General features: G+C 43.2%; 1 protein-coding gene across 1 annotated transcript in view; it reads right to left on the bottom strand.

Moving 5' to 3' along the window:
• Positions 1-16965, bottom strand: part of Klp61F (Kinesin-like protein at 61F) — a 103107-nt gene that overhangs the window by 19119 nt on the left and 67023 nt on the right. Inside the window, exons 13-16 of the mRNA XM_068393568.1 lie at positions 15491-15676; positions 15042-15209; positions 401-664; positions 70-249 (exon numbers count right to left, since the gene is read on the bottom strand). Coding sequence (XP_068249669.1) covers positions 70-249; positions 401-664; positions 15042-15209; positions 15491-15676 — 798 coding nt within the window. The remainder of the gene's footprint in view (positions 1-69; positions 250-400; positions 665-15041; positions 15210-15490; positions 15677-16965) is intronic.

The following is a 16965-nucleotide window of genomic DNA, read 5'->3' as shown; positions in this document are numbered from 1 at the left end:
AATCTTCTTTGAGCAAGGTTTAAAAACTTGGTTCGGTACCAAAAACAAAAAAGCAAATGCACTACTTACCCCAACAGCAACTGCATTATCTTTGATGGACTTCTCAGCCATCTTTTCTGAATAATTCTTGAAACTTTCAACACCTGATGCTAAATTGTTTAAATATGCCGTGATCTCATTGCCATGTCGGGATACCTCAGACTCTAGTTCACAACGTTCCTCACCAAGACGCTGCGCATGCTCTTCACTCTGTTGAATAAAACCAAGAGCGTAACATTGACCACTTACATAAATGTATCTAAAAAATATTACTTAAAAATTGTACAGTAAGATACAGATCCAACAAAGAATTTACTCCTGAAAGCACTTAATTAAACTTCAAGTGATGTGTTCCACATACCTTTATGTTATAATCATCTACTGAAGAACCAATATCAGATAAAAGTGAAGTGACTTTTGACATATGGTTGGAATAACTGTCTTTCTGTCCACAGCCAAAGTCTCTTGCTTTTCCCTTGGCAGATTTGGCTTTGGTTTCCATCTCGCTCAAAGCAGATGGGATTACCGATTTACCCTTAGACATGTCGCTGTCAATTGCTTGAGTCATTTCAGTAACTAATGATAAAAATCCTGCTGCCATCTCCTTGCTTTTGCTTTCAAGAGCCTGAAGTAGAAAAAAAAAAAAAAAATCTTTACACAAAGAGGAAAATGTATAAAATAAAAATAAAAGTTCAGACATTCCAAATATGACAAATTTAGAGTTTCATTATTCCCAACTATAAAAACCTGGAGCTCTTTACATTGGTAGATATATATTTAGACAATAGCTGAAACTATGTGTTAAAGCTTTTGCGAAGTGTAACTATCATCTGCTAGTTAGCAGAGGGTAGACCAACCACCCTGCTCACACCTGCACTGGTAATAATCCGTCACTTTGCAACTGGAAGGACTTCTGGGGGAAGCTGATGGCGGGACCAGTATGTATAAAGAGCTTCAGGTTTGTAGTAGGGAAAAAATAAAAATTATTCCAAATTCCGGCACTACATACAAACCATTACGCTCTTTACAGTAAAGACTACCGCCATGGAGGATGGCAGTCTAGAACCAACTGGCTGATGACTGTCCAGAAGTGACACTTTGTGCTTCGCACAAGCTTTTAAAGGGCACTATGACACCTCGTCACCCATCTGGGCCGACAGCCTGGGCAATCCGTGCTAAATGTAGAATTTAGCAATGTGACTTAACCAGGCAAGAGTAAATTTGGAGCTAAACTCTTCACTTAACTTAGATATCGCCTGACCCCACCTCACTTGCAGAATGGGGACATGAATATATAAACATATACAGTATCAGGTTACACAGGGGACAATGATACCCACCTGCAGTTTACAGAATTCCTCAGATACTGGACCCCATATGAGGGGAGGATGAAATAGGAAGTGGCCAGTCACTCACACATTCATCCTAGACTTACTCGCAAGTAACGTCTGCCCTCAACCAGCTGCTACTTGTACTACAAGGAAGCCGAGGTGTTACTGACCAAGTGTTGTGCGACCATCACAGGTCCTAGGGTGAATGTATCCAGGTTACTAAAGGTTATGTCATGCAAGTAGTGGGCACTAAACATTTGATATTTCCACACCCCAACTTGTAACTCCTGGGTCACAGAGAAATTCTTTATGAACGCCAGGGATATGCGGACACCCAACGTCGTGAGCACGAAGACAACGACTGGAAGGGGAGGAACCTGGTTGTACGGCTCTCTCTATTGCCTGTCTAATCCAGGTAGAGTTGGAGTTCTTTGTAATCTTCCTCTTGGTTCTCCCCATGCTTGCAAAGAGCCTGTTGATCTGAGGGCAGGCTCTGGAAGCTCTTTTCAAGTATTTCCTCAGCGCCCTCATAGGGCAGAGTAACAGTCGGTCTGGGTCATCTGTTACGGAAAGCAGACTCAAACAGGAAAGGCCTAAATCTAGGATCCGCTCAAGCCGGATTAAGAGTCTTAGCCACAAATTCAGGGAACAAAGCCAAGTATCATTTGCCCTATCCCCTTGAATGGGGCTAGTGACAGATCATGTAGCTCGCTGACTCTTGGCAGAGGCCATGGCTAGAAGAAATATCATCTTCAGGGTCAAATCAAGATCTGATGCTCCTTTTCAGTGAAAGTAGTAATTTCACTACATTCCGAGGTGGTGGTCTGACTTCCGACTGAGGCCAGGTGCACTCGAAAATCCGTATGAGAGAGAATTCTGTCGAGGAAGGAATGTTAATTCCGTTCAGTCTAAAAGCGAGGCTGAGCAATAGCCTTTCACTTCTGAAATCGAACAAAAGTTTTCCTCCCTAAGGTATAGGTAGTCATTGATTTACAACCGAGATAGGAACCAAGAGATCTATCATAACACGATCTGGACGTATGACTAACTTAAAAAGTTAAATTTTAGTAGATTTATTATGCTGCATCATGATACTGTAATCATCCCAGTCACATTTTATCCATATTTTCTTACTGCATATCATTACAGTATTCAATGTTTTTGGTTCATAGGATATATGCTTTATTAAAGCATTTTTGTATTCTATTTTCCAATTTCGGAAACAATTCAACAATCACCAACTTTTTTTTTACCTTTGGTTGTGATAAGCCAATCTCAAGGTCCCACCACAAATAACAATGCGTTTAGTTTATATAATTTCTTCTTATTTGAAATATCTTCATGATGAATATTAAATCAGTATCAATAGGTTATGGCTTATCATAGTTTTCATACAGTTCGTTTATACACATTATTATTAGTTATCATACAAATACGTTCTCTCCTTTTGTGTGTGTGTGTACGGGTAGTTCGTATTTAAAGCTTCTTACAGTACTGGATTTCAATTTTAGTTTATTGTTAAGTGTTCATTTTTTTTAGACATTAATGATTCATTGTGATTTATTAAAGCATGTTTGTATTCTATTTTTCAATTTTGGGAGCATTTCAACAATCAACATATTTTCATTTTTTTATATTTTACTCTTAGTTGTCATCCGCTGATCTCAAGCTCATGCTACTGTATTGTGATTATGTGCACATACAAATAACAAGAGTATCATTTATATAATTTCTTAGCTTATTCAAAATATCTTCCTAATTAATATTACATCAGCACAAATATGTTGAAGGATATAGTTTTCATACAGTTTGTTTGGAGCTATTATTATTAGTTGTAAAATTAATACATTCTTTCTCTCTCTCTCTGTTCGGGATTTCTTTAGATATTATTAGATATGCTTGATATTACTACGCGATATTTCGATAATGGAAATACTAACATTACTCAGTAAAGTATAGAAAGGAAATCACTCGATTTGCTGGCTCACCTGCTGCCAGATATACGACGTCACAAAACATACAGTACTTATTTTCTTAATTTTACGGTAAATAGAACTGTAGGCTACTTGTAACAACTGATAAAGACCACTAAAAAATACTTTGTATTATTCCCATCTCATGACAGAAATGTCGAGGTAGGACAAACATACAAAGCCCAAATGATTTGTTGCATCTGGAACTCGATTGGAGAACATAGATCAATGTTCAAAATAGAGACCACCTCCTTTCAAAGACCGAGATTCCTTTAAAACGAATAAGTTTTGTATTGTTGCGTTTCTGATCGGCAAAACTGGCATAAGTTCCGAATATTCCCTCTCAAGGAACAGAATTGATTATGCGAAGTTGTCGGAGTCTACTTAGACGGCTGATCCAAATGTTGGGGAGGAACTGCCTGGAATGAAGGACGAGTCTACTTGAGGGTAGACTACCTGTTTGGTTACGGGAAGGTAGGAGGATAATGCATAACCTGAATTTGCAAGAAATACAACCATCAAATTAAAGAGAGATCTGATGATTAATCAGAACAAGGTTCTAATTGAGCAACCAACTGTAGGAGTAACGCATGCAACTGCCTTTGTCGGCAGTAATAGATCGCTTGCCCGCATGCTGTTGTAAGCAAACATAACTTCTTTGCCTACGGATACGTTTTTATAAAAGAGCCCGAGCCTCGTAAACACGTTCCCGTGTATGAGCACGCTCATGGAGTTCGCATAGTCACTTGTGGGAATAATGTATGTGCAACAAATCGCAACATTACTGCACAAAGAAATTGATCATCTACTAGCTGTAGCTTTGTTAAGATTTTTTGTGAGCGTGTGCTCGCCCACAAAAAGTACATGCAGCTAGCAATACAATAAAACCTACGTTGTATAAAGTGTTTGCCTGTGGGCAAGCATCTCTGTAAGTTAATACTTGATTGCTACCATTTGTAAACATAAATATAAGCTGTCTCTAACCTCTTGGGACTAGAGGCTTGCAAAAATAACCTTGTAAGGGTATGTCTCACAAGCCCGTTATGCGCGGAGAGCGAGGAGAGATTATAAGTAGTCAAGAGGCCCACATCATCTGAGTGCTCCGAAGAGCTCTCCATTCTGTAGTGCAGAGAATTGAATTGAATATAAAATTTAGGCCTTAAGCCAAGCACTGGGGCATCAAAGGCCATTCAGCACTGTACAATGCAAATTAATCAACCATATTGGCTAAACAATATGGCCAGAATATGTCTACGATCTCGACGATCATAAAACAGAAGTCAGCCATTAAAGCAGTGAAACCTTCGAAGGGGATCACGATTATTTCTAAACGTCGTAGCCCTACTCTGGAAGAGATGGAACGCCTTTTGTTGATCTGGATAAGATTGTTGGCGACACGATCACGGAAACGATCATTTGTGAGAAGGCCAGTGCTATCTACAGTGACTTGAAGGCGGCGCGCTCTCGGGGTGACGCGGGGGAGAGTTCAGCCGATCCTACGACGGAGGAGTTCAAGGCGTCTCGAGGTTGGTTCGAGAAATTTAGGAAACGGACCGGGATTCATTCAGTTGTTCGTCATGGAGAAGCTTCGAGTTCGGACACCAAGGCTGCTAAAGACTTTGTTAAAAAGTTCGAAAGCATCAGAAAAGATATATAAGAAGGACTTTTCACCGGGCGCCACAGGTCGACCCAGAAAAGACTTTGTTAAAAAGTTCGAAAGCATCGTGTCCATTCAGGAGCCTGAGGTGTTTAGACCATTTGTTGTGCAACCACCACAGGACAGATGGAAAAGGTCTCCATGTTCCTGTGGGTTACGTCTTTGCAGGTAGTGGGCCGTGAAGGTCGATTGGCGCTTCCACATGCCCACTAACAGTATCTGCGCCACAGAGTAGTTTCTTGAACGCCAGGGACGTAGCAACACCACTGACATTACGAGCTCTGAGTCTTTGGATGGAGGAGGGTCTAGATTGAGAGCAACCTCAATAGCCTTCCGATCCCAAAGGGGAATGAAATCCTTGTGATCCTCCTCTTGACCTTTCTCGTGCTGGTCAAGTGCTGAAACACGGGGGCGAGCTGGTGTCGTTCTTTAAAGGTAACACCACAGACTTCTCACTGAGTAAAAACCTAAGTTGTTGGGTCTTTGGTTACTGAACAAAGACTATCTGAAATGGGCTACACCTAGGGTACAGCACACTCGCATTTTGAGTCTTGGCAATCAACTCTGGGACGCCGCTGAGGATTACTTCTCCCCTTCTCCAAGAGCAGGAGACATCAGAAGATGGATCATACAATACACTAACTCTCTTGGTCAAAGCCCAAGTGAGTAGAAAGGGCCGTCTTCCATGTAAGGAAGTCATCTGCTCCCTGGCATAAAGGTTCGTAGAGAGGAGCCTTCAGGGACTGAAAGACCCGAACCACATTCCCAGAGGAGGTTGAGATCCGACGGGGGACAAGTTATCTCAAACTTGTATAAGTAAAGGCATCGATGGGAGAGAATCCCCTTCCACGACATAAGTCACAAAAGACCGAACACTTCGCCTGGAAGATCGACGCTGAAAAGTGTCTGAGGTGCCTAGACATCTTTTCCGCAACTCGTTGCGAAAGGCCTCTCTTAGAGAGGTGGTGTAGGACCATCCCAGGCGTGAAGTCGAAGCAAATCTACGGCTTAGGAAAGTGTTAACACGTGGCTGATTGGAAGATTGTGTCGGGGAGGAAGATCCCTCGGAACTCCGTCGGGAGCTGTAGAAGGTCCAGGAACCAGTCTGCGGGATGCCATAGCGAAGCTATTGGAGTCATTGATAAGATCTTGCTTATCCTGACTTGGTTGAGGACTTTCTCACCAAACCGAATGGGGGAAAAAGAGCACACCTCTAGGCTGCCCCACCGATCTTGGAATACATCTTGTTTGAAGGCCTGGTATTCCGGGACTGGGGGACAGTCCAGCGGGAGCCAAGTTCAGGGCCGTTGCGAGCATAACCACAGTCAGGGATCTCACAAAGTTAAGACTTTGTTGGATACAGGATGATTCAAAGACACTAGGAGTCCACTGAGTAGTCTTGTTCAGATTATCTGCAAACACATTCCTGTACCAGGAATGACGCGAGCGGATGGGGGCAACTAGTTGTCCTCTGTCCATCTGAGGCTTCATACTGCTGGTTCTTTATGAAAGGTGAATGCTGGTACCTTTCAGAATCGGGCCAACGGACGAGGATGGAATGGTGCGGCATATGCGCCCCCACCCCCTCCATCTTTTGACGCATTAAAGAGAGCATCAGATCCAGAGGGAAGACGAGAAGATAGGCCTCTTTGCAGAAGCTCTCGTGGCCACACACCATCCGCAGTTCGTCCATCAGTGGGGGAGGGGATTGCATAGCAATAAACACATCTCACGGTGATATAGAGACGTGTAACTATTTGCACGTTCTTGCAATGAAGGGGAACAGCCTGTCTTCCCTCCAACTGCCACCAATTTCTTGGTTGGCCGAATAAGACCGATACCAAACGGTTAACCAGTTAATCAGTCCAGCTTATGTTATAAGGGCGAATCTCCATAGAGATCGCTTTCCGGACAGGAGACTATACAGTAATTACCTAACGCATCCAACCAACCCCAAGAGGGGATTGAGACGTATCTTCAATCTATTGTTGGATGGGTAATAAGCATAAGTCTACTACGGAGTAGTAACACCGAACTGTGAGCATGAAAAATATACATGCGTAGCTCAACTTGAAAGTAGTGTCCGGAACTCAGTTGGAGATCATAGAAAACGTTCGTAACGGATGTTGTCTCCTCCTTAGGATAAAAACGTTCGTACTTCTCTGTCTCCGATCGGTAAAATCACAAATTTTTAAGTAATTTGTATTTTTCCTAACATACTTACCTAGAACTACCTTCTTAGGAGTTACTGGTAACTCTACCTAACTGACCAGCTTTTTGTATAGTTTACCCTCTTCCCATTTTCTACGGGGTCAACCTCAGGCAGTGTGATACGTGCCCTGAGGCGACCCGGGGTCGGGCAGCGTGCTAGCTCAGGTCGAAGTCAGTAAGTTTCTGGTCGCGGCGTGATCAACATCTTGCCGCGCTCTCTCTTACCTGTGCGACCCTTTGTGTCCCCCGATCCTTTGTGCTTACTGCGTGTTACCCACGTGTTTCCCTTTGCATCCTTGTGTCTAACTAAATGTTCCCTATTAAGAGAACAGATATGCTCATGAGAAGTTTCAAGCCAAAACCTTTGTAGGGGAATAAGACTTCCAATCGGGGGAAAGGAAAAAAAAAATGCCTATAAGAAATGAATGCCATATGTCTGGTTACAGGAAATTAGCCAAGTAATGTACTGAATAACCTGGTTTCAGTAAGGGATATAACTATACAACTTATAGAACACAGTTCTAATTGCAAGATGTATATAGCCCTTATTGGCAGAAAGATCGCTTGCACGCATATGCACTTGCCCGTCAGCGCTAGCGCATGCATATTCTCTGCCTCAGGAAAAGTTTGCAACGAATCCGGTTGCGGGAATAATGTATGTGCGACGAATCGCAACATTATTGCACAAGGAATTTTTGATCGTTGACTAGCTGTAATAATTTTTTGAATGAGAGCGCACATGTTCTCAAACTAAATACTGTATACAGTTATAAATGCGATCATTTCTCCTTTGGTTTGCCCCTCCTCTTTATGGGAGGAGCTAGCCAGCGTTCATGCACAGACAAGGATGTCTGGTTACCCGTGGGTGGGGTTTGAAATCGTAAACGTGATGAAAAGCTGCCCACGATGTTGCTCTCGTTCTAAAACGTAAGCTAACACTGCTCCTTCGGGACCAATTGTTTGAGATAATAACCCTTTAAGGGTAGAATAAAAAGTCTCAGAAGTCTACCGTGTAAAACGTTAAGTCGTTGTACCCAAGGTACAATGAAGGGGGCGGCTGACTCAATCCAATGGTAGAACCCGAGTCTATGACAAACTCGCAGTTTTGTCTTGAATAGAGCGCATGCCTTGGGAAGGCTTACGGCCTTCATGAAGTTTTAACAACACCCGTTGAAGTTCTGTAAAAACTTCTCAGGAACGAGTCTCCCGAAAAGGGTGAAGTCTCGTATGTGGGTCTTTGCTTCAAGACGACCAGACATAATTGCCATCGACCGCTTACCCAAAGGAATTGCCATCGACCGCTTACCCAAAGGAGTTGCCATCGAACGCTTTCTCGCTAGTGAGAAAACTACCGTTTAATTCAGGCAAGGCATGCCAGGGGAAATGAACTGAAATGTAAAGAATCTTTTATTCCCTGCTAATTTCCGTCTGTTAACCCAACCACTCTAAGTGGGAGGGTTGAAGGAAGATGACGATGGTTAGTTCGAAAACGAAAGAATCGGTGCTGGCAAAACCAGCCTAGCTGACATAGTAATCACCTAGGAGTGTAGAGTGACGCATTAAGTCACGCTTTTGGAAGACCCATCCCGTAGGGAGGGGGGGAGGTCGACCATAGAGTATTCAGAAAAACTCTGGATCGCAGGAACTGAGAGATTCGGCGTGATGAGAACCTAGGGGTTCAGAATCTATTTGTGAATTCCTTTCTCACGACCCTAAGGGATGTTGTGACGAGAACCCGCAAGAACTTTGGCGCTGATTCCTGATGGAATCTTCAGGAATCGTATTACGTAAACCCACTGGGGTTCACAAGACCAGAACCCAAAAAAACTGTGTCATAGTTACCTGTAGAGAGACGGAAACCCCTAGGAAGCCGGCATCCCTTCGGGTTTTTGCGCGCGTGCGAACACTTGCGAAACGGGTCAGAAGACTCTCTGTCATAAGAGTAAAACTCTAGATGACGATGGTCACGGACACAAAGTTGACCGCGCGCACCGAGATGGTCACGAGCGCGTGAACATTTCGCGCACCGAGATGGTCAAGAGCGCGCGAACATTTCGCGCATCAAGATGGTCAAGAGCGAGCGAGCATTTCGCGCGACGAGAGTTCGAAAACTCTGTCATAAGAGTAAAATTCTTGCGCGCGCGAACACTTCGCGCAACGAGAGTTCGTAAACTCTGTCATAAGAGTAAAACTTTTGAGCGAGCGAACACTTCACGCGACGAGAGTTCAAAAATTCTGTCATAAGAGTAAAATCTTGAGCACAAGCGAAGACTTCGACACGCACGCGAACCGAGTTGGTCAAGCAAGCGCGCGTACCAAGATGGTTACACGTGCGTGCGATGAGAGTTCGAAAACTCTGTCATGAGAGTAAGACTCTTGAGCGCGCGAACCGAGATGGTTACGTGCTTGCGTGTATAAGACATGTTCACCCGCGCTAAGCTGTTCGCGCACTTCAACATAGCGCTGATTGCGAGCGTAGGATAGGTTGTGCTTATAAGGGTGGTCGCGCGACAAGTTGGTTGCGAGCGAGCTCTCAGCGTGACGAGTCCGAAAACTCTGTCGTAAGAGTAAAAGTCTTGGCGCTTAAAAGAAAACTCATTGCTATGATCACCCGAAGGTTCACGGTAGCGTAAGTTGCGTGAGCGCAAATGCTCAACACACCGAGAGTCCGAAAACCCTCTGTCATACGAGTAAGACTCATAATGACTAGGGTCACGAGAACCCGAAGGTTTAGCGTGTACTGTGTTGCGAGACCCCGAAGGGTAGGCGCAACGACAAACCAAAGTTCCTCTGTCACGAGCCCCCGAAGGGTCAGCGTGGCTCAAGGCACGAGACCAAAGGCCTAACGTAGCCTGTGTTGCGAGAACCTGAAGGGTCAGCGCAACGAAAAACCTAAGTTTCCCTGTCACAAAACACCGACGTGTCAGAGTGACTAAAGTTACGAGAGCCCAAGGGTTCAGCGTACCTAAAGTTGCAAGACCCCGAAGGTTCAGCGCAACGAAAAACCGAAGTTTCCCTGTCACAAAACACCGACGTGTCAGAGTGACTAGAGTTACGAGAGCCCAAGGGTTCAGCGTACCTAAAGTTGCGAAACCCCGAAGGGTCAGCGTAACAAGGGACTGAAGCTCCTCTGTCACGAGACCCCGAAAGGTCTGCGTGACTGATGGCACAAGGTCCCGAAGGCTCAACGTTACCATCGTTACGAGAGCCCGAAGGTTCGGTGTAACTGAAACCCGAAAGTTTCGAGTCGCGTGAGCCCGAAGGATCAGCGTGACGGAGTCCCGAAGGACTCCTATTGTCATGAGAATCCGCAGGATCAACATGCCGAGAACCAGAAGGCTCACGATCACGCCAGCCCAAAGGGTGATCGTAACGAAACCCCGAAAGGTCAAGGAGAACCAGCAAGTTCAAAGATCTAAAGATAACACCTCCGCAGGGAAGGTTTGTAGAACGTCGCTTAGATAAGGCTCTCGCCCGATTCCCAGAGTAGGTTTTCTCTCGAGAACGAGAGACTAGTTCCCCCGAAGAGGAAACCTGCTTCGGATAAAGCTCTGCCACCGCCCCTGTTGAATCAGCAAACTCACACAAGTTATCTCTCGCGAATGAGAGGAAAGTTCTCCTGAAGGAGATCGCCGAAGACAAGCTTTCTCCCAGCTCTATGGGAAAAAAGCGTAGGAGTAATAATATCTCTCGGGAACGAGAGAAGTCCTCCCGAAGGAGGAAATCGCCTAAGACAAGCTTTCTCCCAGCTCTATGGGAAAAAAGCGTAGGCGTATCAATCTCTCGCAAACGAGAGAGAGAAGTTCCTCTCGAAGGAGGAACAAGCCTTAGACTTCCTTTCCCCCAGTTCAAGGGGATGAAGCAGTCTTCGGCGACGAAATAGCAGAAACAAAACTCGTCGAACTGTCCGCAATTCTTCACGAAAGGGGGAAGGTTGTTCAACGGCTGAAGTGGGGAAGCTCTCCCTGGGAAGGGCGGGGCAACCCAACTACGGGGAAGGTTAACACTCCCTCGCAAGGGAAAGTTCTCCAACCCCTAGAGCCGAACCTCCTAGCAGCAAACTATGCTTCCCATCAACAAGCCTTGTTCAAGTTGAAGGTTGACAACGATTGCTACCTCGTAACGTGGGCAGCGCAGGATAAAGAACAGGGCGGCCGAGGCCATCGGCGTTGTGTTCTATGTCGCTGCTATCTGTAGAAAAGAAAATAAAAGTTGTGATTAATTACAATTCATGCTCCGCTGCACATGAACTATTCAGGGAATAAGTCACCTTCCTTGTAAGATAATTCCTGGAAAGGGAGCTGAACTGTTATAAACTTTAACTCAAGTAATGAAACAAACACACGGGAGTGTTAAGAACCTGAAGACCATCAACGTAGGAGAGGGCGGCAAGATAGGGGAGTAGTATCAACACAATGACAACTCCCTTACAGCGGAGGCTCCCAGATACGTTGTGAATAATAATTAAAGTTACAAGTATCTAACATAAAAGTATTTTTCCATTTATACATATATACATGCATATATATGTATAAGATAAATGAAAACACACAAGAGGAAAAAAAAATGACAAAAACAATCAAGGCAACTCTTTGCGGGAGAGAATGGCAACATGTCCGTTCTCTACCGAGCCAAAAAGAAGTGGTTACTCAGCTAAGAGGTTGAGTGAGCGGGATAGCCAGTCTACCCCACCCACCACCCGCTAACTAGTGGATGGGGTAGATATCCCTCACTAAAATTATCATGGCTCGTCTTTCAGCTGCGCCGAAAGTATACCCCTATAAATAGCGAATGGTATGTATTTACGCCGGAACAAATAAATGTTTAATGAATAACTGATTATGTTATCCTAAATGTCATTTTGGAATCACCAGCAAAACCATGAAAATATAAAGCTAATACGAGCACTCCCAGAAGTCGTTTTGCTTACGGGTGCCGCTCAGCTAATCAGCACTATTACAATTTATGAATGTATTTTACTGTGGAATTATCAGGTAGGTGGTTTTATTACATTATTATTGTAGCATTACAGAGTGAATAGTTTCAAATACAAATATGAACTATTATAACTATCGATGTAAATATTTGTACATACATATGCCTTGGTATATGTATGTACAAATATTTACATCGATAGTTACAATAACGAGGCAGTAATCAGCTTAGGCTAAGCTATGGTATCTAGTTACTGGTACCGATACATCACAGGATTAAAGGTTCAATTTTTGTTACTGTTTAGATAAGACGACCGCCATTTGGGGGATTTTTTTTTTTTTTTAGTTTCAAGGGTCATCTTATACTTGTGGAACAGCAGGTTCTGAAGGCCTGGCCCCACAAAGCTCTAAGAGCTTTGCTGTGCCCATCAAGTACGATGTAGGTAGTAACATTAATGAGTTATAGCCAACGAGACTCGTCAATGGGAGAGGTGGCAACCGCAAGCAGCCGCCAGGCATCATCATCTACGGCAAAGACCCAGAAGGGAAAAAAGCCTGTGAGACTCGTTTTGAACCCTGAGGGTAAGACTGTGAGGGATAGGAACTGCAAGCAGACACCTAACTCAGTCATCAGCAAGCTCTGAAGAGCAAGAGCCGGGCAAGGACAAATTTAATTGGCGCCAGAGGAATCCCAGGGTGAAACCACTCAGGCAAAGGTGGCCTGTCCCGTGACCGGGAAAGGTAACCTACCAATGTGGTCGCTGTTGCCAATTCTCTCCGCAAGCAGGAAGATTGATGGACAATGGCTGGTTGAGGGTAACTCGCCCTCGGAAGGGAAGTTGCCCAACGTCTAGTGGAGGTTAACTCCCCCTCAGAAGGGGAAGTTGCCTAACACCTTTTGGAATTTAACTCTCCCTTATTAGAGGAAGTTGTCCAACACCTGGAGGTGGACCTCCAGGCAGCCCACGTCTTTCCATCAACGAGCTAAGCTCAAATTGAAGGTCAGCATCGGGAGCTGCTTGTGAAACATAGCCGAAGTTAGTTTCTGGGTTCACCCCGAAGGGATCCCCGCGAAGGAAACCTGTATGCCACTGCTCTTGTTCCTATGCCAGAGCTGCAGGAACAAAGGTGAGCAGAAACAGTGCGCCCTCAGAAACCATTCCTTAGAGGGGAGACCTGAAAGCCCCATGGAAGGTAGGAGTTACGCAAGCGGCATTGGAAGAGACTTTCCCTGGTGGTGGCTGCCGGTGCCTCGCTAAGGGAACTGACAACCACACAAAAGCAAGTCTGAGGTCACAATCTGAGAAGTAAAAGGATTATTTAAACAAATTAGCCACTTCCTTTTAATTGTCAGCCAGTTAAAATGTTTGACGGGAGAGCAAGACTACATCTTTACTATACAGAGCCAAAATAAAAAGTGACTGATTGTTACTAGTGCAAGTGTAAGTGGGGTGGTTGGTCTACTCCCACTACCCCCTTTCCGCTAACTAGCAGAGGGTAGTTACACCTCGCAAAAGCTTGAACGGCTAGTTGCAGCCATCGACAAAATATATCTATCACTGTAAAGAGTATAAGGGTTTGTATATGGTGCTGGAACATTCAATTTTTCAAAATGTATGGACAACCTAAAGAAACCAGTCAAAATACATAAATTTAAGAGAACTTTGACAAATCAATACAGTAACCTTCAAAAAATTATTGTATTAGGAAGCTGCATCCTATCTACCATACATGAATCAGAGAAAAAACCATGAATGACATATATGGTACAGAACTCAATTTATACGTAAATTACAAAAATTTCCCCTAGATCTGTAATGTGACTATTCTTATTAAAAATTTTATACAAAAATATGACATAAATGTCCAAATCTATTGTCTGTCAATATTCCTAGACACTCCATTCCCAAATAACAATTAAAAGACCTACAGTCCATATAGAAGAGTCTAGCACATTTCCCATCAAGAATCATCTTCCTTTATTCATATAAATAAGCCAATCAACATACATACATATACCAAGGAACTTCCCCCAATTTTGGGGAGTAGCCGACATCAAACAAATGGAAAGGGGACCTTTCCTCTCTACGTTCCTCCCAGCCTGACAAGGGACTCAACCGAGTACGGCTGGTACTGTTAGGGTGCCACAGCCCACCCTCCCCAGTTAACCACCACAGATGAAGCTTCATAACGCTGAATCCCCTACTGCTGCTACCTCTGCAGTCATCCAAGGCGACCAGAGGAAGCAGCTGGGCCTACCTGAACGAACTGTGTCACAATCGCTCGCCATTCATTCCTATTTCTAGCACGCTCTCTTGCCTCTCTCACATCTATCCTCCTATCACCCAGAGCTTTCTTCACTCCATCCATCCACCCAAACCTTGACCTTCCCCTTGAACTTCTCTCATCAACTCTTGCATTCATCACCTTCTTTAGCAGACAGCCATTTTCCATTCTCTCACCATGGCCAAACCACCTCAACACATTCATATCCACTCTAGCTACTAACTCATTTCTTACACCCGTTCCCACCCTTACTACTTCGTTCTTAACCCTATCAAAAGCTAACTAACACCAGTATAAATGTTATCCCTTTCTATTCTTTGATCAAGATGGAGCAAAAAGTAGAGGCATCTTAACCCTGATCACCAAAGATGGGCGTAACTGGGAATTCTAATATTATTATCACTAGCTAAGCTACAACCCTAGTTGAATAAGCAGGATATTAATAAGTGCAAAGGCTCCAACAGGAGAGTAGCCCAGTGAGGAAAATGAATAAGGAAACATATAGGACAGTGGGCCCAAGTGTTTCCTCAAGCGAAATGTTAAACTAATCAAGCTTTATAAACAAGGATCTTCTCTCTATGGAGACACTAAGTATTTTACTATTACATACCTGAACCTTTGAGTCAACATTTTCACACAATGAAGAAAATTTTGCCTGGCAAGCCGAAGCACTGTCACAGAACACGTCAAGTAACTTCATCTCCTCCTCTACGTGGGCAGCTATTTGGTTAGTTTGCTGCTTGGTGAATTCTTCGAGTTTCACATTCAAGTCAGTCAACTGGTAACCATAAGAAGTTATATAGACAATATAGCAGGGTATAATGTACACTATGATTACAGTAATAAATTAGGTGATTTAAGTATACTGTACTTTTCATGTTATCAAAACTATATATACAATATAAACATTCATATTTCAAAATTCTCTCGAATAAATCCCTAACCACTTAATAAAAAAAAAAAAATTTAACAAAATTAATGCTCAAATATGTTAATCTTTACGTGTAAAATTAAAAAGCAATTACATTTAACAAATAAACCAAATTTCAAAATATGAACCTTTTCATTGACTGAGCTATGCATACTGGTCACCATGTTTGCCTGGGTAGATATCAAAGATGCTATCTTCTCCATTAAAGGCAAAACTACAGACAGTTCAAAGTCCTTCTGATACTTCTTCTGCTTCTCACATTCCTGCAATTTTAACTCTGCAAAGTCCTTAGTAGATGTCCGAGATTCTTGAACCTGAAACACAATTAAAATTTTACCAACCTGATATTTTCCATTACTTTTCATAGATCAATCTAAAAACCTTATGCCTGCATTAAAAACTCCTATATATATATATGAGAGAGAGAGAGAGAGAGAGAGAGAGAGAGAGAGAGAGAGAGAGAGAGAGAGAGAGAGAGAGAGAGAGAGAGAGAGAGAGAGAGAGAGAGAGAGAGAGAGAGGAGAATTTTTTTCCATTCGCTTTTACAAGCTATAGGAACGCTGCAGTGAGAATTTACAAAAAAACATAAAATCTAGACTCTAAGGTACACTTATCCAAGACCCATTTGACACAGCATGCAATTCATATTTTCAACTTTTAAATTGAGAAAGATGGAGCTGTATAGTTCAGCAGTTAGTCATATATAAGCCTTGTTGCCCGGAAGGAAAGGATTCTGAAAAGAACTTTCAACACCATCTAAAGTGTACTATAAAAGCCCTGAAGGTGATTTCCCCACAGGAGGAAAATATGTCTGATGAATAAATATATAGTGATCTCAGCTATAGAACTGTATCACAATCAATAGCTAACAGTCTTAACTCGAAAAACATTATCCACTTCTTTATAAAACACCACAGAAATTCAAATTTCACGGCAATCGCCGCCATGACAGTAGGTGGTCATACATGAGCGCCATCTCTCATAGGTTACCAGAACTATTCCCAACATTCCTCAGAAATTCCATGCCCCTGTTATCAGAGGGGAGGAGGGAGGGCCCTTTTATATATGTAACTACCAGGTAAGTATATTTAAAAATTAATTCTATAATAGAAATTCCATTTTCAAATATGTAACTTCCCTGGTAGTTACATATATATAGCTGATTGACACCATTGGTGGTGGGTAGAAAACTTCATCCCATCAGGAATTCGTATAATTATTAATAGCTACAATTAGTAGTACCAATAGTCTAGTTCTTACCTGATAAGAAAGCTGGCTTCAAAGTTATCCTGCCTCATTTCGCCTGCATTCCTAAGAGACTCAGCGATCCACCCAGGGGAGCTGCCACAAGGTCCTCGACCTTAGTGTGGCTAGACCTCCACCCTTGCTACCCTGGCATAGCCATGGATACTGATTCTGACCACCTACTCCATAATTAAAAACACACACCATAAAAATACTAAACTTGAATTGCGTCCCAGACTGTGGAAGGCTGCAACAACCTTCAGACAACCTGTGAACACAAATACAAGAAAAAAGGCAAGGGTATGTATAAAAAAAAAAAAGGTTATAAGGAAGAGGCAGTAGACTCTTCAACTACGAC

The sequence above is a fragment of the Palaemon carinicauda genome, chromosome 19 (assembly GCF_036898095.1).
Source record: "Palaemon carinicauda isolate YSFRI2023 chromosome 19, ASM3689809v2, whole genome shotgun sequence".
Lineage (NCBI taxonomy): Eukaryota > Metazoa > Arthropoda > Malacostraca > Decapoda > Palaemonidae > Palaemon > Palaemon carinicauda.
This window is presented reverse-complemented; position numbering and strand designations above follow the sequence as displayed.